The 21,577-nt window shown below is 45.2% G+C and overlaps 1 protein-coding gene across 2 annotated transcripts in view; it reads right to left on the reverse strand.

Moving 5' to 3' along the window:
- Positions 1-21,577, reverse strand: part of LOC148011287 (cyclin-C1-1-like) — a 71,377-nt gene that overhangs the window by 43,145 nt on the left and 6,655 nt on the right. For both annotated transcript variants that reach the window (XR_015689365.1, XM_087670663.1), the window contains exon 2: positions 1,615-1,721. Coding sequence is in view for 1 of the 2 variants with exons in the window: in XM_087670663.1 (XP_087526789.1) it covers positions 1,615-1,721 (107 nt within the window). In the remaining variant the exon portion in view is untranslated. The remainder of the gene's footprint in view (positions 1-1,614; positions 1,722-21,577) is intronic.

Raw genomic sequence — 21,577 nt, forward strand, 5'->3', positions numbered from 1 at the left:
GCATAATCTACTACTATCCTAACCACTCTTCTCGAGATCTCAAAGTTCTTGATGTCTAGTATTAGTGGTGGTAATCCTATCAAGCAGTTCATTGTGCTTGCCCCCGGCTTCTGGTTCCAACATTTCAAGGTATCTAATCTTGGCCAGCATGAGAGACCATTGAAAATGGCTAATCTGTGTGCACGTGCCAAATCTCGCATGTCTCATAGGTGCTTACTTCTTTGTCCCAAGCCATCCTATGTAGACCCACCTTATCAACATTGATCTCTTTGAACAAGGCATCCTTCTATATATAAAAGTCACTCTGTCCGGCCCCAATCGTGCACTAAAATCTCTTGTCAATAATACATTTATCAAGCAAGCATATCTCAAGATATCCTGATATAGTGCATCAAATGGTGACCCATCTCATCAAGCATAGCTTGAGTTTGCACAGGAAGGCAAGGTGATCACTCCATGGGATTGCAAATACCCTCATTCGACCACGACAGATGGAAGTAACCCTTCCTCTACGAAATCTACTCACACAAGGAAGAATGCTTTTGTGGTTTTAGCAGATTTTCTAGATGATGGAATTTTGGAGGCTTTGATGGAGAAAGTTCAAGCGAGGTGTGAGCAACGTCGTCCATGATTTCGTTGATTGCACACATGTAAATAACATGACATATGGCATATTTTGCATAGAACAATTGGGATGTTTTGTGTGTTGTGAGCACAAAAGTCATAATGATGTTGGCCGTATTTTGTATTGTCATGGATCTTGTCTTTTTTATGCCGGTTGAGAGGCTTTTGGGTGTCCTCATGGTTATACACGAGAGATTCCAGCCGATGCTTTCTAAGAATGGTGTTCATGGATGCTTCCTAGTGGAAGAAATCGTTTTTGAAGGTGCAAGTTTATCTACACAATCAGTATGGGTGCTACTTCTTGTGTTATGCTAAATGATGGAGTCATTGAAACCTTTTCCCTTGCACACTCGGTCTGACAAGGCTGCCCTCTCAGCCCATTCCTTTTTGCTACTTGCTACTCAAGCAATGATCAGTTGCACATCTTCCACCAAGAAATCTATACTGCATGTGCAAATCAACATCTTGTATTGAGCACTTGTGCACTGGGTTCGATCTTAATATTTGTTGCCTTGAGCACTCTATTTGGCATTAACACTTTGTCATGCCAGTTTCGTTGATAAATAAATTGCCTAAGTCTTGATTAATTATCTTTAGAACTTTGTCATGCCAACCCCTATGTTAAAAACATCACCTCAAAACAATTAGCATGTGCTAAAAAGGGTACAAACATGTGCAAGGGACATCTCAGGATGATTAGCACATGATAAACAGGCCATAAATATGTTCTCTCTACTTTAACACTCATTAATTACTTCACAGTTTTTTAGCAGCTTTGTACAACCCACAAACTCTCTTAAGAGAATAAATAAAGAAACCTGTACGTGAGGGAATCTGTGCACTTCCTCTAGAAGGTCATATGAACACCACCCTGAAGCTTTTGGAAAGTTGATAGGTTTAATCAGTGATAAAGTTCATGCTGTAACCTAACATAAAGTATTAAGACATGCAAACCTCAAGACTACGTTACATTTAAGAGAGTGAACTCACGTGAGGACATGTGTATCTTTATGATCTTTGCATCCTCAGGAGTCATTCCATTTTCTTGATCAGCAGGAAATACAAGCCCAACCTCATCTGGGTCAAGAAGTTTCTTGCTGCATGAACAAAGAAGAAGATAAAATCAGCCCAGAGATATTCATTTTGAGCAAAAGCTCACTGCCTCATCCATCTCCAAAAGACCAACAAAACTGTATCAGCTTGATTAACCTGTGTACACATCATGCACACACAACTTTCTTCTCTTGAAGAAGTGCACACCATTCTACCTGTGCAGCATTAGTCTCTCAATGTCTAAAAAGGATATGGATCCATACCAGAATATCAGCCGAGCAAAGAGGTACACACATACAAACATCTACCTTATAAGCATGGTTCAGAGAGAGTATTCTACTCTCAACCACATTCTCACACTCTGAGCTATCATTGAGGAGGGCAGAGCACATCGGAGGCAAATCTGCTGTTGTTTTGTGGATTTCTTCGAGACAGACTGATCCAATAACTATAAGAGCTTGGGGTCCCCACTAAGATACAGCTAGGTGTGTCAGTGTTTATATGAGTCAGCCACTCAACTACATGCATTGCATATCTTTTGCCAAGACATTATAGTGAACCTTGGGAAGACCAAGGTTATGATATTTAATCTCTCTTGATACCAAACCCCATTCCCTACCCAGACTGGTTTTGCCAGAAGCGCAACATCCTTGACAATATTTTCACCTTTTGGGAATCCACAGCTTTTGCACGATGCAAGGAAGAAATCCTCATTGTTTTGCTTCTCCATTTCAAGAGGGCCTATGATGGAGTTGATTGGGAGTTTCTAGAGGGCATCATGTTGAGGATGGTTTCCCAGATCAATGGATCAAAGGTGTATCAGCTCTATATTCATCAGCTCACAACCACGTCCTCATTGGTGGGACCAGAGATACCAAATTCAATATTCAGAGGCCAATGAGACAAGGATAACCCCTTGCACCTCTTCTTTTCTTATTTGTTCCAGAGGCTATAAGCTCCTTCTTGAGGGATAGAAATACAGGTATTTGAGGCATCAGATACATCTGTTTACTTGGATGGGGATGAGGAGAATTTTAGGGCCTCTCTAGTTGCGATGGAGGTCTTCTGTAGAGCTTCAGGAGCTCTTATTAATTGGCACAAATCCTATGGATTTTGGGTTTGTGATACTTAGCAGATAGATTGGAAACTACATGAGAATTTCACTTCGGTCCGTCGTGGTGTAACAAACCAAATACTCATGATCGAATAAACAAACCATGAACCACTGGACCTATACAATGAAGCTCTCCAGAAGCTAAATTTGGTGACTTCTAAAATTTAGGAGGTTACTATTTTTGGAAATTGCCCAAATGGAATTTTTTTTCACGTCAAAGGCTCTAAAATTTCGCAAGGAACCATTTTGTCTTAAACAACTATCTAAAAATTCTTAACCATTTGAGAGATTTTTAGAGTAGAAGGTTTGAAAGCTTCTTTCTCTAGAAAAGTAACATGTGGCATCTAGAAGAGAAGATGTGTCATTTTGAAGAGACAAGTATCCCTACACACTTGTCCCTACTCTTATCATTTTCAACAAACACTTATCATTTGTAGCCTCTACTTTTCACTTTTGAGCACCCAAGCCCCCACACCTATATATTGGAGGGTTTTAAGACCTTCACTTAAGCCCTTCTCTCCATCAAAGCTTGAATTTTTGGATCAACTTCCAACTCCTTGTATCTCTGTATCCTCTCATAAACAAAGAAGCATACAGATACAGAGTGTCTGGAGCCTTTTGATTGTTCATCAAAATCATCCTCTTCACCTCTTAACATGGTAAGAAAGTTGGACCCAAAGATCTTATCACCCAGAAAAGTTCTTGCAAAGAAGAAATCCTTACTCTGATACCAATGTAAGCGTTCGGAAAAACATGAGAATGACAATACTTTGAACTTAACCAACTCAATCAAATATTGCCATGAAAATTAGGAGAGAGAGAGAGAGAGAGAGAGAGAGAGAGAGAGTCAGAGACAGAGAGAAGAGTCAACACCACGTTGAGAGGCGAACCGGCCCCTCCCCTTTACAGGAATTTATTGAAACAAACCATAGGCACCATATACAAAAGAGCTGATTTGTTACAATTCTGCAAATTAGAGTTTTGAAACCCTAATTTTTGTAAACTCCGAGCAATGAGCTGATTTTTTTCTTTAGTGATTGGATTAGATCAAACTAAGTAGGAAGTACATCTTGGATAAGAGATACATAAGAGAGTACAAAGCATATGGCTGAAATTTCAGCATGAGAGCTTATTCCAAATGAAGAGAGAGACCTCCAAATAGGCCACCCTATCGTGTGAGTCCAACACAACAAGATGAGATTATGAAGTGAATGAGCTCTTAGAGAAGGGTCTAATAAGAATGTGATACTTTAGGAGACTGCATTGGTGCAATCTCAAACCAGGAACGGCATACAGTTGCTTATGCAAGCAAAAGATTGTAGAATGCAGAAAATAATGTTACTACCTACGAAAAAGAGAGAATGGCTATCATTCAAGCTTTAAAAGATTGGAGACACTATCTTTTAGGTAAAGAACTTTTCATCAAGATGGAGTTGTTAGCCTGCTCTTTATCATTCTCAGTCTGTCATCTCCTGGTTGTTAGCTCCTGTCAGAGTCTGACAGGAGACAGAGGAGCTCTGTCAATTCATTTTGTGGCTGCCCTGGTTAGCCAGCAGCCTTGGGTGTCATACAGCCCAAACTGGGCTGTTTTTTGTCCAGACTGCCCATTTTCTGGGCAGTCGGCCAGATCTGGCCAAAGTCGGCCAGATCTGGCTGGTCGGCCAAATCTGGCCAGGTCGGCCAGTTTTGGCTGGTCGGCCAGTTTTCTGGCCTGGGGGCTATTTATAGCAGCCCCCTCAGTCATTCCTGCATTATGCTCTGCAGGTACAGCACTGCCTCTGTCGTCTCCGTCTCCGGCATTGGTGCTGCCACTGCTTCCAGTCTGTCCTGGTTCCCTCACTGACGCTTCAGGCTGCGTGCAGGGACTGCTCTGTCCATTTCAGTGTATTCAGCATTCATCTCAGTCAGTGCAGACTTTCTTCCTTCATTCTCTGCTTTCTCTCTCCTCTCCTCTGTGTTCGTGTTCTTCTTCCGTTGCGCACTCTCACATGGTATCATCGCCTGATTGAGAGCACGGAGGACATACCCTCAGGAGTGAGATACCCTACTGCTGCTGCCAACAGATCAACAACTGCCAGGCGATTGCTACAGGAGGCTTTTCAGCCTGCGTTTTGCTGCCCACGCTGACTGCAGAGGCTGCCACGTCATCCAGCGACGCAGCAACCCTGCGTTTTCCACCAGGCTGTCCCTCCTGCTGCTGGGCGACCTCCCTACAGGCTGCGTTTTGCTGTTCTGCAGGTCGCTTCCACCCCAGGCGGCACTTTTCCTGCTGGCGACCTCTGTCCGGGCTGTTTCCTGGTGCTGGTGGTCTCTTCTCTGGTGCTCGACATCAGTTATCTTTGCGTTTTGCAGATCCAGGTGTTTGTAGGCACTCTCTGCCTGCGTCTTGGTGGTTGGTGACCACATTGCTGGTCCTATTTCGACAGCGGCACAACTTTCTTTGGTATTTTGCAGATTGGAAGATGTCTTACCAGTTTTCAGGCTTTGAAGACTCAGAGGATGAGCTTCTCTCTCATCATTCCTCTGAGCGGAGGCGGGATTATCGTGAAGTTCGACATCGGGAAGAACCTCCTCGCACTCGTCCTTCTTCAGTCCATGCATCTCAGAGGGTTCCATCTACCGCGAAGGTTTCTTCAGTGAAGACTGCTTCAGATGTGCGGATGCCTTCTTTGATTCCCTCTATTCAGGTGCCGATTCTCCCTTCCTTTCCGAAGGAAGATAAGTTGGATGGTTCCAACTACTCCCTATGGTCATGCAAGGTGGCCTGTATTCTCGATACCTTTGACCTTTGGGAGCTTGTTTCTTCGCCCATCGACCGACCCCCCGTGGATTCGTCCGATGGCACCTCTATGGACCGTGCAGCCTTATGGGATAGGCTCAACTCTTGAGCCCGTTCCTTTCTTTTTATGAGTCTCCATGATTCTGTTCTTGTACATGTTCACAGGTTAAAGACCGCGGCGGAAGTGTGGACGAAGCTTGCGTCTTTGTATCAGCACAAGACATTTGCCCACAAGATTTCCCTGGAGAAGAAGTTGCGGATGCTCAATCTTGATGGTTCTTCTTCCATGAAGGAGCACATCACGAAGATGGCGGATATGCGAGGCGAGCTAGCCTCTCTTGGTCGTTTGATATCGTCTGAGGATATGGCGATGATCCTCTTGACTCAGCTGTGCCATCACCCCGTTATGACGTCTTCTACACCAGCCTCATCACTTCGAGGACCCGTGAGACACTCCTATGGGAGGAGCTTTCCCCGCTTGTCTTGGAGCATGACGAGCGACTCAAAGAGGTGGGAGCCAGTGGCTCCACCAAGGCATTTACGGCCGGCGCAGGTGGCGGCAAGAAGAAGAAACAAAAGAAGGAGAAGGCCAAGGACAAGAAGGAGGAGGACAAGAAGGATGCGAAGGAGAAGAAGCCCAAGTGTCCCCATTGTGGCAAGGGCACTCATCCCGAGGAGAAGTGTTGGCAGAAGTATCCCCATTTGAAGCCTAAGGAGAAGGACTCGAAGGCGGCCCCAGCCACAACAGAATCTGCGTTTGTGCATGTTTTTGTTGAGGAGGACACTGCCCTAGCTTCTACCACACAGGAGAAGCCTTGGCTCGTCGACAGTGGAGCATCTTCACATATGACCTTCCGTCAGGATTGGCTTCAGGATCTTCGTTCCAGAGGGGGTACAGTCACCATTGGTGACAATTCTACAGTTCCTGTTCGAGGCGTGGGGACTTTACCTATGTTTTCTGACAGGCGGTCTTCCTCCGCCAAAGTTCTCTATGTCCCTGATTTGGGTTTCAACCTATTATCTGTGCATGGCCTTACTCAGTTAGGTACCCGAGTCATTTTTACACAGGATGCAGTCACAGTGGAGGATGCTTCTACAGGTGATGCTCTTTGGACAGGTACACAGGAGGGTGGGCTCTATACGCTCACAGCCTTGGCTGCGCGGACTTCCCATGAGCTTGGGCTGCTTTGGCATGCTCGGTATGGTCATTTGAACCTCAATTCTCTTCGCCGGGCTTCTAGGAGGAAGATGGTGGAGGGACTTCCTGATTTCCCTCCTCTTCACACTTTGTGCCCTAGCTACTTGAGGGGCAAGCAGCATCGGCAGCCTCACCCGCAGGTTGCTTCTAGGCGGGTTACTTCTCCGCTTGAGTTGGTTCATACCGACCTTTGCGGACCTATGGGCACTGCCTCCCTTGGGAAGGCCAAGTATTTGATGCTGATTGTGGACGACTTTAGTCGTTATGTGGGGCCTTATTTCTTGGAGTACAAGAGCGAGGCATACTCCCGTTTCTGTGAGTGGCAGGTGTTTGTGGAGACCCAAACAACTTCCAAGGTTCGTGGCGTTCGAGCTGATCACGGTGGCGAGTTCACTTCTCACCTTTTCTCTCAGTTTTGCAGGGATCATGGTATTCGGGTGGAGTATTCCCATCCGAACACACCATCAGAGAATGGTGTAGTGGAGCGTGCAAATCGGACCATGATTGAGATGGCCCGATCTATGCTGGAGCATAGGAGTCTTCCTCATTTCCTTTGGGGTGAGGCGGTGGCTACAGCGGTGCATATTCGCAACCGCTCTCCGACTTCGGCATTACAGAACATGACTCCGTATGAGGTTTTCTTTGGGAAGAAGCCTTCCGTGTCCCATTTTCGCATCTTTGGGTGCGATGCTTTTGTCCATGTGGACAAGAAGAAGAGGAAGACGAAGTTCGACTCTAAGTTGCGAAAGCTTATCTTCGTTGGTTATAGTACGACCACGAAGGGATATCGGCTCTATGACCCGACGACGCGGACGGTTGAGGTGAGCAGGGATGTGATCTTTGATGAGGCTTCGGCCTCTGAGGATCCAATTGATGGTTCCATTACAGATGTTTCTTCATCATCGACGGACCCCCCCCCCCCCCCACCTTCTCTCCCTTCACTTCCTTCCAGGATGCCCCTTAGCACCCCCCCTATTCCTCCTCCTTCGGCTTCCCTTTCCCCTTTGGTGGATGTGCCTCCATCTACTACGAGCTCTTCTACCGCCACTTCGGGATCCTCACGGGATATACAGCCTTCTTCAGATGCGGAGGATCTACCTTCACTCGGTGAGGGGGAGTCCCTCTCCGATTTGGGTGCTTTACAGGTTCCGGAGACCCCCCGGTCTCCCTCACAGCAGCAGGAGTCTCTCAGGATTCCTTTATGGTATCGCCGGCTCATGCAGGATTCAGGTGTTACTCACTTTCCTACTTCTTCTACAGATCCACGTCGATCAGCACGTTTACAGGCCCAGCGGGACAGTTCACTATGTGTGAACTATGCTCATATGTCACAGATTCTTCAGGATTCCGAGCCTTCCACTGTGGAGGAGGCTCTTGCACAGGATATTTGGAGACAGGCTATGCAGGCCGAGCTCGATTCCATCGAGCGAAACCATACGTGGAAGCTTGTTCCGCGTCCCGCGAAACGGAAGGTGATTGGTGTGAAATGGGTCTTTAAGACCAAGTATCTCGCAGATGGCTCCTTGGACAAGCATAAGGCTAGGCTTGTTGCCAAGGGTTTTGCACAACGTGCCGGGTTGGACTACTTTGAGACTTTTGCTCCTACAGCCAGGATGTCCACCATCCGAGTTCTTTTGGCTCTTGCTGCTCACCACCGTTGGCCTGTCTACCAGATGGACGTCAAGTCTGCTTTTCTGAATGGCGTTCTTGAGGAGGAGATTTATGTTTCACAGCCTCCTGGTTTTCTTGTGCAGGGGAAGGAGGATCATGTCTACAGGCTGCGGAAGGCTCTTTATGGCCTAAAGCAGGCTCCTCGTGCTTGGTACCAGCGGATTGACCGCTTCTTTCTACAGAGTGGCTTTGCGCGCTCCGCTTATGATCCCAACCTCTACTTACGGGTTGTGGATTCTCTTTCGGTGTTCCTTATCTTGTATGTGGATGATCTTATCATTACAGGGAGCGACACTCAGCAGGTGGAGCATACACGGTCCATTCTTCAGCAGGAGTTTGACATGACGGATCTAGGGATCCTTCACTTCTTTCTAGGTCTGGAGATCTATCAGATGACACAGGGCATTTTTATCTCGCAGCACAGGAATATCTCCGAGCTTCTTTCGGAGTTTGATATGGCTGAGTGTCGGCCTATCTCATGCCCCATGGACCCTGAGTCCAAGCTTTTGACAGCTGGAGTTCCTCTTACCGATCCCACCCGTTACAGGTGCCTTGTCGGCTCTCTAATCTGGCTGCTTCACACTCGGCCGGATATCTCTTTTGTGGTGGCTTTATTGTCTTCTTTTATGCAGACTCCTACCCAAGATCACTGGCAGGCGGCCTTGCGGGTTCTTCGCTATTTACAGGGGACTCGATCCTTCGGGATCATGTATGGAGATGGGATTACCCTTTCTGGATGGAGTGATTCTGATTGGGCAGGTGATGTGGATTCGAGATGATCCACTACAGGTTATGCTTTCACCCTTGGATCTGGTGCTGTCTCTTGGAGCAGCAAGAAGCAGCCTACTGTGGCACTTTCTTCTACAGAGGCTGAGTATCGGGCCCTATGTTCGACCGCTATGGAGGCCGTTTGGCTCCGTCGCTTACTCGCGGAGATTGGTTCTTCCCAGACCGGACCTACGGAGCTGCGCGTGGATAACCAGAGTGCTCTTGCTCTGGCCAAGAACCCGGTGTTTCATGCTCGCACGAAGCACATTGAGGTTCAGTATCACTATGTTCGAGAGCGGATCGTGGCTTCGGAGCTGGTGGTGGTCTATTGTCCTACGGCGGCCAATGCAGCTGATCTCTTTACGAAGCCTTTGCCTCAGGCTTCTTTGCTTCATCACATGCGGTTCTTGGGTCTTCAGACTCTCCCAGGAGTTGAGAGGGGGTGTTAGCCTGCTCTTTATCATTCTCAGTCTGTCATCTCCTGGTTATTAGCTCCTGTCAGAGTCTGACAGGAGACAGAGGAGCTCTGTCAGTTCATTTTGTGGCTGCCCTGGTTAGCCAGCAGCCTTGGGTGTCATACAGCCCAAACTGGGCTGTTTTTTGTCCAGACTGCCCATTTTCTGGGCAGTCGGCCAGATCTGGCCAAAGTCGGCCAGATCTGGCTGGTCGGCCAAATCTGGCCAGGTCGGCCAGTTTTGGCTGGTCGGCCAGTTTTCTGGCCTGGGGGCTATTTATAGCAGCCCCCTCAGTCATTCCTGCATTATGCTCTGCAGGTACAGCACTGCCTCTGTCGTCTCCGTCTCCGGCATTGGTGCTGCCGCTGCTTCCAGTCTGTCCTGGTTCCCTCACTGACGCTTCGGGCTGCGTGCAGGGACTGCTCTGTCCATTTCAGTGTATTCAGCATTCATCTCAGTCAGTGCAGACTTTCTTCCTTCATTCTCTGCTTTCTCTCTCCTCTCCTCTGTATTCGTGTTCTTCTTCCGTTGCGCACTCTCACAGGAGTATGACAGTTTGAGACATTTTCTCAACCAACCAAAGATTTCTGAAAAGCATATTCAATGGGCCAATTAATTAGCTTATTTTAACTTTCAAATACTGCATATTCCTAGAAAGCAAAACAAGATAGCTGATGACATATCAAAAAGATCTCAGATTCATCCAATGTCCATGACTCATCATACCAATTTCACTATTATGAGGAACTTGTACACTTCAAATGAAGATTTTAAAATCATCTAAAAAGTTTACAACTTGGTAAAAGGGTAAACTTGTATGTTATCAAAGATGGATTTCTTTTGATAGAGAAAAAGTTATGTGTTACTGAATATTTCAAGCATCAAGTAATAAAAGAATGTCATGCGACTCCTTACATGACTCATCATGGTATCTTAGCCACAACCAAGGCATTTGAAATGTATTTCTTTTTACCAAGTCTTCAAAGAGACATTGAACAATTTATCCAAGAACGTGTTGTGTGCCAAAAGATTAAGTTTGTTCGGCAAAAGCTTGCAAGGATTTTGCAACCATTACCAATTCCGAGCCAACCTTGGAAAAGCATTGCTATGGATTTTATTTTTACCTTGCCAAAATTAGCCAACATCAATGATGGCATATGGACTATTATTGACAGGTTTGTTCGCCAAAAGCTTACAAGCATTTTGCAAACATTACCAATTCCGAGCCAACCTTGGGAAAGCATTGCTATGGATTTTATTTTTGCCTTGCCAAAATTAGCCAACATCAATGATGGCATATGTACTATTATTGACAAGTTTAGCAAATAAACTCATTTCATTCCAGTCAAAAAGACTATCAAGGCTCAACATATGGCTAGAATATTTATTCAACAAATCTTCAATTATCATGGCTTACCATAATCCATCGGGGTGATAGAGATCCACGAACCACTAGTCTCTTTTGTCGAGCTTTTTTTGAAAATTTAGGTACAAACCTATCTTAGAGTGAAGCAATGCGAAAGCCAATGACCAAGACAAAAAGTGAATAGAGAGAGAATAGAGAGAGACAATGAAAAGCAAAGAATCTGCAGTAAAGAATGTTGTCATGAGCACATGTATTTTTGAAACCTCACTTAACATGTAGATTAATTTTTAATCACATGGTTAAGTAAATGTTGCCCATGTGAGGTGTAACTGGGATTAGAGTAAATTTACGAGCCCGAGACCCGAGGAAATCACGTGATATCAAAGGCAAAAGTTGCTATAAGTTATGCCGCACAGATACTTGGTAGTACCTTGTGCCAATTGTTGACCTACGTCATTCATTTGGCCATTAGCGTCAGTTGTTGGTGACACTAGGCAAGTGGTGTTTAATGGTACCTAATGCCAATCTAATGGTCAAAGATGGCGCAGAGATACTCGGAAGTGAAAGATGTCTAGCCAATTTAATTATTAGCCAATCAGATTATTTTTCAGGGCACCGAAATAATTATTAAATTAATTTTCAGTATTTAAAGACTGAAAATCAATATTTAATTATGGATAATGCTAGAAAAACCATGTGGAAAGGTTGCCACTTATCAAAAATGCCCATGGAAGACTAAAAAATGTCTTTTTGAGGCTGGAGAGACGCATTTTTAGTGGAATCAGCCTACAAGAGAGAGGAAGGAGATGCTGCTACAGCCATTGGAGGACCTTCTGAGGCAACTAAGGGCAAGAGAAGACAAATCAACAACAGGTGACAGCGTCTACAGACTATTGAGACAGGGCAACGATAATAAATGACTGATTTTCTTCGGTTCTTTGCATCTACAAGCTGTTGTGGCAGGGCAGTAGCTGCATTTGACTGTTTTTCAGTCATTCTTCACGACAAAACTATGAATTTTCTCTCTACAGCTCTCTCTCTCATCTCCCAGCCATTTCACAGCCTTGCTCCGAAGATCTCAACATTTCAACCCCTGGAGGCTGAGAAATTGCAGATTTCTCTGCTGTAAACCCTAATTTACAGCAGAAATTAGGGTTTTGCAGCAACCTCAAGAAGCGTGCCAAAAATTGGAAGCTCCAAGACTTGGATTTTTTATGGCTGAAGGTGAATTTCAGCTAAATTCAAGTGGAGGACTAGCCAACCATTGAATTTGGGGCATTTCCATCGTCTATGAAGTGGGTGAAGACCAATTAAGTGCTCGAATCAAGGGGCAAATCAGATTGAAGACTTGTTGGTCACTTTGGACAACAAGGGGAGTTTGGATTGCGAAGGGGATCGCGAGAATCCCATTGTAAATCAACTTTTTCTTCAATAAAGCTAAAGAAATACTGAAAGGGACACCAATTTTGGGGCCAATCAAGTGTGCATTGTCCAAGATCAGTAGGTAAAATTGTATTTTCATATTTGCATTTATTGTTTGCTGCTGTAATTAAGTTGTAATCAGGGATTTACCACCCATCCATGAAAGGAAGGCTGGTTGCATGGTTTCATTGCCGGGATACCATCAAATCTTTTGAATTGGTGGGCCCATGGTACTTGATTGCAACATGGAACTCTTGCATTATTGCTGAAATTCTTCTCAGCAATGAATTACAGCAAGCATGTCTTCACATGGTGATACGGGATCAAGCAGAGAGGATGCATCACTCCTTGGTCAATCACGTGGTGAAGGGGGAAATACAATGACTGATGTTGGGCATGGTTCTTAGCATGGACAGCATGCTGAAAATGTGGAAAATGACCCAAATGTTAGCACTTCAATCAATGCAGGTGGGCCTATCAAGTAGTCCACAGTACTTGCCCCTCCTTTGTGATTCCAACATGTCAAATTGTCAGATCCTGGCCATTGTGGCAGACCATTAAAGATGGCTAGTCTATGTGCACTTCCCAAAGTCAATAGGTGTGTTCCATAGGTACTCGCTTCTTTATCCTGGGCTCTCCTGCGTAGGCCTATTTCATCTATGTCGATCTCTTTGAACATGGCATTATCATGCATATAAAGCTCACTCTGTCTATCTCCGATGCGTGCATTGAAATCTCCTACTAATAATATGTCCCCAATGCTAGCATATCTCATGATATCCTCATAAAGTACATCAAAGGGTGATCCATCTCGTGTAGCATAGGTAGAATTTGCAGGAGGAAATGAAACCGGCCTGTTCACTGGAAAGGGCGGTAGTGTACAACCAAAATACATAAATGCTTTCACCCAATTTACAATCATCCACTTTACCTGAACTTAAAGACACAGAAGCAAGAAGAAAAACAGGAAGCTAAAATGCTCCTGTTGCCACACAGACACCCTGTTGGCCCCTAAGTTAGGCGCCCCTTGCGGTATTTCTTTATTTTTAAAAAGAGAAAGTACAATGGGCTGTCTTTCAACTATTTTGGGTGAAATTTGACAACATAACAGTACAATTGCTGACCCAATTCAAGTTGACCAGGAGGGGAAACTCTACCCAAGTCTGAAACTTCTAGTTGGAGTGCAGAATTGACCATTTCAGTCTGCTGTAATTACTGGTTCAGACCTGTTCTGAGACCTGTTTACAACTCATACTGTTCCCTGTACTGTTCAGCCCACTGTAATTACTGGTTCAGACCTGTTCTGAAACCTGTTTTCAGCTCATATTGTTCCATGCACTGTCCTGCATCATCTGGGCCAAATGCCCCTTGATTCTGACATCAATTGGGCTCCGAAATACCCTCTGTACAGTCCAGATTCAGTTCTGGTTTAGTGTTGTTTCAGGCACTTGCTTGGTGAGGTTAACACCCTCACCTGTCCCTACTGGGAACTGCAAACAACTGCTCCTGTTCCTGAAGAAAGGAGGCTCTTGCCTCATGCAAAAACAGCATATTCCACACAGCTGTACCTGAATCAGAAGAAAGGCCCTTGATTCTGCAGCATAACCATACTGTCAGGGAGAGAGAGAGAGAGTAGGAAGCAAGCTCAGCCCTCTGTGCATCATAAACAGGGTAGACCAGCCCTCAAGAGCTCTCCATCTGCAGCAATCCATCTCCCTTTCACAAAAATGAGCCCCCCATGCATTGAAACTCGTTTTTGTGCTGCCCTCTCTCTCTCTTTTGGGAATTTATGCCCAAATTGTGACACATGGCATACATGTAACAATTTTCCTGTTTAAACCTTTCGGTCTAAAATTCTCCATTCTCGGTTCAAAATTTGACCTCGGCACAAACCAGAGGATTAATCCTCATACAAAAACGAAGATAATGACGCGAACAGATTCTAGGGTCCAAAAATAGTAACTCCCTAAATTTTAGGAGTTGCTTCCATTGCATCCCCACTAGTCTTCTGACCATCTGTGCAGACTATGGCTACATCCAAATTTGTAATGTAGCTCAACTGAAAGTGAATTTCCACTGATGACCCCACATGGACTAATCTCTTGAAGATTTGTCCATCTTCACTTTGAACTAGTCTCTTCCAGGCTAGTTCTTCAACACACTTGTCCATATACACTTTCACAAGTCTCTTCCAGGCTTGTCAATCTACAGTGCCATCAGTCTCTTCCAGACTTATACTGGACCTTAACTGTCCAGTCTTAACTCACTAGACATTCCTGTCTGTTTCACATACTGGCCATGCAACTCAAGCATTTAGATTTCAAGAGGGATTCTTCCAAAAAGAAAAACCGAATAAAATATGTAATAAAGAAATCAACAAAAAGGTAATAGTTGTCACAGTCTTGTGACATACCTCCCTCTCGAAATCGCAAACGTCAATCGAAGCTGTGAGATGATGTGCTGAATGAAATTGAAGTATTTTTCGAGCAACTTATTCAAGAAGAACGTAACCTAATCGTCGTCTGACTTTGGAGAGCTAATAGTGGCAAACTCAGCAAGTAACCGCCTATATTCAGCCAGCTTGACTTTTAGATCATCCCCTTCCTTAATAGAGAACTCTTGAGCTCAAAGTCCAAATTTATGTGCCGAGTACGATCTCGGGCCGCATAGCGGTCGAGAAGGTGACTCCAACACTCTACTGCGAGCAAGAAGTGCTGTAACTGAGAGTGGAACTCAAAAAGCAATCCCTGCATCAACTCAACATTGGTTGTGGCATTGCGGACTCTCCATTGACAGATGTAGTCAGGGTGAGCTAGTAGAGGGTCTGGCATAGGCTCTAGACCAATGACGAGGTCCCAAAGACACTGAGACTCAAGCACTTATTGCATGAAATTCGGCCAAATGGTGAAATTCGACCCGTTAAAATGAGTCTCATCCATAAGGCATTCTTGGCCATTGCAACAGGAGCGGTAGTGCTCGAAGATGGGTAGTGTGAAAAAGTGTAATGGGGGTAAGATGGGGGAGTGGAGTGCACTTGGGAATGGGCCCCAGAGTGCCCACCAAGTATACGGATAGTGTGCAAGGTGAATCCATAAGTAGGGATGGGCTGACTAGGCATGGGCATGGTAGCCGAATGAGTAGTCCATGGTGGAGGTGGGATGGGAACACGTGGAGCAAAAGATGAAAATCCCTACATAGGTGTAACCCAAGGTAAGTGGGATGACACACCATAAGCTGAGGATGGAATCCCCTGCGTCGTCTGAGTGGTCATGTGAGAGGCGAATCCGGGGGTAGTGAGGGGGGTGTCCATCGTAGCCGTCCCAGGTGCTATGGGTGTGCTCATTTGCAGAAAGGTGAGAGGCACTGTGTTAAAGGGTGGCATTCCCCCTAATGAAGTACCATGGTGCAAAGAGGTAGAGAATGGGATAGAGAAGGAGAAGATGCTAGGAGCGGAGATGGAAGATCCAACCCCTAGTGTGTATGAAGCGGATGTGGAGTGTAATCCGAGATTTTAAAAGGATAAAGAGAGATGATCAAGGGTGGCGGTAGAAGAGGGTGGGATGTGAGGGAAGTGAGAAGTGTGGGTTACATGCTCAAATGAAATAGAAGCTATAGATGTACCTAAATTCCATATGCTTCGTGAGCCCCCTCTATTAAAGTTCACATACACAAAGCCATCTGGATCTTGCACCTCAAAAGAAGAAACATACGAGGGTTTTGATTCATTCAACCAAAAGTGTTGTACAAACCTGACACTAGACCTGGCTGAAATGATGAAGATGGATCGCCAGACGCTCCAAATGCCATATGTCCTCCATAATCGGAGAGGTGGCCAGCCTCACCAACCGGTCCAAATGTGGTATCAAAGCTTGTAGGAGGGGTGTAAACATTACCGTACTTGTTGCAATAGTACTCCTCAAAGTCCTCCTCTGTCATGTTAGTGAAATCTAGGAGTAGAAAAAGAAGGTGAAGGTGAAAGTGGAGTGTCATCCTCCTCACCGAGTCCATAATGCCGTCTCAAGGCCTCCAATGATGGAGATGCCTGATAGGGCATCATAGGAATTGGAGCAAAAGGTGTCTGGGACATTGAGATTCGGTCATGAGTCATATTGTGTGCCTCGCACAAAGACTAACTCTCCACAATATCCGTAGGATACTCTTACAAGAGCACTCGCTCTGATACCATGTGAAGAAAACTGCTAGGGTTTGCACTAAGGAAACACACTAGACGACCATGACAGAAACACAAAGAGACAGACACAGACATAGAAAGCAAAACTCAAACCCTAAATGCAAAACCCAAAACTCAAACACGGAAACTCAAACACAAACAGAAGAAGGGAGAGAAGAACACAATTCTGAAGTGAATGAAAATTGCAAATGAATGTAAGAGTGTACAAATACTCAAGGGTAGAGCAGTGTGTCGGAGAGTGACGTCCACTGGCAATGGATCCAAAGTTTGTGACCACCAATCGAACTATGAAGAGAGAGGAATCTGCAAAACGCTGACACCAAAGGCTAGTGGGGACAGAAGCGACAGCGACAGAAGGATGTGGTGATGTCAGGCGGCTCCTAATGAGTGCAAACGCAAGCAAGAAGATGTCGCTAAATGGAGGAGCAATAGCTACATTGTCACTAGGCTGATGGAGGCCCAAACGCAGGTAGCTGGAGAGTGTGGAGACTGACATCTAGCTGACGAAGATCAAACGCAAGTACTAGATGATGATGGAGAGGCTGGAGATGGCAATTGGAGGCCAAACGCAGCTTGGAAGGAGATGCCAGATAGTGAGCGACAACTGGAAGAAGGCACCAAGGCTCTGCAAGGCTAGAGAGGCTACCACGTGTGAGTTGACTTATGGCTGCAATCTGCAAAAACGAGATAGACTGAATGGAGGACAACATACCTATTTATAGAAAGTTTGGGTCCTCCCAAGTGGGATTGTGCTTATGGAACACAAGCACTCTCTAGAAACGCATTTCTGTTTAAAGAACAAGTTCGAGTCATTAATTAAGTACGTTTTGGGGCTGTTTAAGTAAAGCTAATGCATTTAGTTAGTATCCCCTCACTACCCCTACTCACACACCTCCTCTGACCTCTTAGCCGCAAGGATTTCCATCCTTGCTTATGGTGCATCATCACACTTTCCATAGGTCACTCCCGCATAGGGATTTACATCCTCTACTCCACATGTCTCTATTCCTCCACCATGGGCTTCTCATGTAGTTATCATGCACATGCCTAGCAGCCCATGCCAACCTTCAGATCCACTGTGTACACTCCTCGCATGCATGGTGGAAACTCTAGGACCCAGTCCCAAGTGTACTCCCCTCCCGCACCCTATCCACCCATGACCCCACCCTCATTTCACACCTTGTCCACTCCTAGCACTACCACTCCTATTGCAACGGCCAAGATAGCCTTCACAAATAAGACTCATTTTAACGAGTCAAATTTTACTATTTGGTCAATGTTGAGATATATGCAATCACACCCATGTGACAGTCTCTTGTATGGAGCAGTGGGCAAGGAAATTACTAGCAGTCTAGGAAGAGGTCCTGAATCCCATAAGCACAGTCGTGCAAAATGCTACCTATGGAGCTTCTATAAAGCATTGTACTTGACTATCACTTTCACAATGAGTAATACAGTATCATGATGCTTTCCTCTCTCAGTTAGTGTCATTGTCATTGTCAGTCCCATACACAAGATTATGTTTATGAGTTCAAGCTTCCATCTTGGAACCTAATTCACTTGTGTAACAATTGTCTACTCATTGTCTGTGTCAACATGAATCTAGCTTTTATCTTCCATCCACCATAGCTCCTGCCATGCTCTAGATCTGACATTTTAGCAGTCAAATTTCATGCAACAAGTGCTTGAATCTTCAAGACTTTGTGTCCTTGTCATTGGTCTAGAGCCTATGCCGAATCCTTGATTAACTCACCCTAGTCACGTCTGTCAATGGAGAGCCCGCAATGCCACAACCAACGTTAAGTTAATGCAAGGGTTGCTTCCTGAGTTCCACTCTCAGTTATAGCATTTTCTTCTTGAACAAGTTGCCCAAAAAAATACTAGCTCCCCGAAGTCAAACAACAATCACGTCACGTTCTTCTTAAACAAGTTGCCCAAAAAATACTTCCATTTTATCCAGCACATTATCTCACTCCCTAGATTGCCAATAACCTACAAGTTTGAGCACTAGTTCGTACGTTACACAAGGTTGCGTGACTAAGTCCACAAGAAATCCTCCACACATACTTATTCAAAGAGGGGGCTAGTTGCATCTTTTTCGCAAGGTAAAACCAGTAGTGGCAAGAACTCGCAAGATGAAACTCTCCTTCTTCAGACACAACCAAAGAAAGAAAACCCATTTGGCAATAACTCCCTAAGAAAAAAAGGTTTTGCACACACTGCCAGAGATTGCACCATGTGGACAAAAAGTGTTGTACCAAGGTACAGGGTCTTTCATCTAGAAAATCAACCATAGCACACCACTGTCATTGCCTCCACTTCGGCTAGCCAGTCCAATAGTGCTACGCCTCTTGCTACTACCTCATCTGCTTCTTCGATCCTAGCAACTACTGTTGGACATATGGCACATGGACAACCTCAACCGCCACCCTTCTCTACTCTTGAGGGGTTTACTAATTGGTCTGTGAGTTTTGATCCCATTGCACTCTACACATCCACTTTACATTTACCTCCATCTAGGACTATCTCACCCCCTCTTTAGGCGTTTCATTGGCAGAGCCTTGCTAGTCGACGTACGTGATGGTGGCCACATCCTTAGATTAGCTCCATCTTTGCACTCTTAGATCTTTAGGCTATTAAGTCGAGCCCCATAGAACTGTCCTTAGATTTTCATTCTTAAGTCTTCCACTTTTCATTCTTGGATACACATCTATATCATTGCATTGTTCATTCAATTAGCTTTTCATTCCATTTTTGTTTTGGTTTTTGGAGCATCTCACTTCTAACCTCTATGCTTGTAGATTTTCATCTTCTTTGCTCGGTTTTGTTTTCTATGTAGGCTAACATGCAGGTTTACACCAATCCTACCTAGGCTGGAGACTTGGGATGCATGTCGTTGCATTCATAGTTTCATCATCCTAGGAGTTTTGCTCTTCTACCAGCATATACACTACCCCTCTCAATACGGATCGTGCAGTATCCTACTATCACAACAATGACTTCTATCTTGTTCTTGCAATTGGAATGTTTCCTCATATCATAGTTCTTGGCACCATACGAAGACCGACATCCGACTCCTCTTCCCCTTCAGCATCGACATTCAAGGTTGAGAGGGCATTGCTACCCTTCTTGGTATTCTACAAGTTTTGGCACTTGTCTTCGCCGACATCAACCTTTCCCTCCCCCCCCCCCCACCCTTTTGTACCTCCTCCTTTTGAATTGCATGATTTGATCATCTTTATAAAGGGCTCTTGGGCAAGTGAACAATTTTTCCACAAGGAACACTATCCAAGTGGCACATGTTGCATGAGCATTTCATAACATGTAGCATACTCATTGTGCAAAGCACCACTAGACGGATCCTAAGTTGTTTCCACCGGAAATTTGTACACCACGCCACCATTGCTTCATCACCCTTCCCTTGTCATTGACACTCCCAAGTGGATGGATAGCTTGTCTATTTTGTGATGGTTTGGATCTAACCATCCCTTCTCCTTCCCCCATATGGTACAGTTACTTAATCTACCACAAACCCTCTCTCCAAACACCTTTTTTTTTAAATCGCCCAAAAAAAAACCACGCACACACACAAAGTTCATTGTGGTTCCATCCGCCTTTGCAAGACTTGATAGGCCCTCGAGCAACCGACAAACTGTTAGCATTTGAGTCATCCCCTGGACAAGTTGTGTTAGGGTTTCTGCACAGTTAGGGTTTGGTCCAGCATACAAATTACAGAGAACACGTCAGCAGTCGGACAGCAAACAAAGTACAGTGCCACGTCGACAGCCAACCACATCATCAGACTGCGCAGGTGCCACGTGGCAGCCTGCAATGCAGTCTGACACTTTTTTAGGCATTATTTTATTGCAGTCAGCTACATTTAATGCAATGCAGCTGACCTATTTATTTTATCCCTTTTATTTCTGTTTTATGTAGCAGTCCTCTAGCACATTGTTGGTACATTATTCAGTGATTTCAGATTCTGATCTTGAGATCTATTGGCTAAGATAGACTGTGCTCAGGCTAACGGAGATCGAGGTCATCAAGTTGGAGACATACACAGATATTTCCTCTGCCCCCTTGTGTATTTCTGCACTCTTATACAGCATACTACACCGCAGATTTTCTGCGTTTACACTCTCCTTTTCTCTCTCTCTCTCTTCTCTCTGTGTTCACTCTCTCTCAGTCTTTGTCCTATGCTTCTGCATCGCTACACTCTGACATGGTATCAGAGCGGTGAAGATGGACTCACTGAGGGCTGAACCTATCTGAAGAGGAGATTTCAGCGCGACACAAGGTTGTGTTTCCAGGATTCGAGGGCAAGCGGGAGGGCTGCGCATTGGATCAAGACTGAAGCGAGCATGGGCGTGCGGGAAAGGAGTCTAATCGGTGAATTTCCTGCAGGTTATTGCTGTTCGAAGGAAAGGAAGGCTGCATTTTAGGCCTTCTATTGCAGATTTTATTTTTTCATCGCCTCCGGCGGGTGAAGAAGGTTTGGGCAGCAGAGGAATCAACCCTAGAAGCCTGCATTTGTGCAGGTATTGCAGGTTAACATGTCTACAGAGACTGATTTGGAGTTCCAGGCGATCATGGACAGGAAGGTGCCTGTCCTACCGGCTCTTCCAACGGATCAAAAGCTTGATGGTGACAATTACCGCATCTAGCGGGTAATGATGTTGGCCATTTTAGAGTCTTATGATTTGGCAGAACTGGTGATGGAGGAGATTAACAAGCCCTCGGTGAGGGATGAATCCAAACTCTCTTCCAATGCTCGTGCGGAGTTAACCAAGGCCTAGTCTCATTGGGACAAACTGAATGCCAAGATTCAATCTTTTCTGTTTCTGTCTTGCACCACAGCCGTGATAGCTCACATCAAGCACTTAACGATGGCTCGTGAGATATAGCTGGAGCTCGATCAGATGTACAACCGGATGA

The sequence above is a fragment of the Lygodium microphyllum genome, chromosome 28 (genome assembly GCF_053477565.2).
Source record: "Lygodium microphyllum isolate KBCC chromosome 28, Lygodium_microphyllum_v1.1.10, whole genome shotgun sequence".
Classification (NCBI taxonomy): Eukaryota; Viridiplantae; Streptophyta; class Polypodiopsida; order Schizaeales; family Lygodiaceae; genus Lygodium; species Lygodium microphyllum.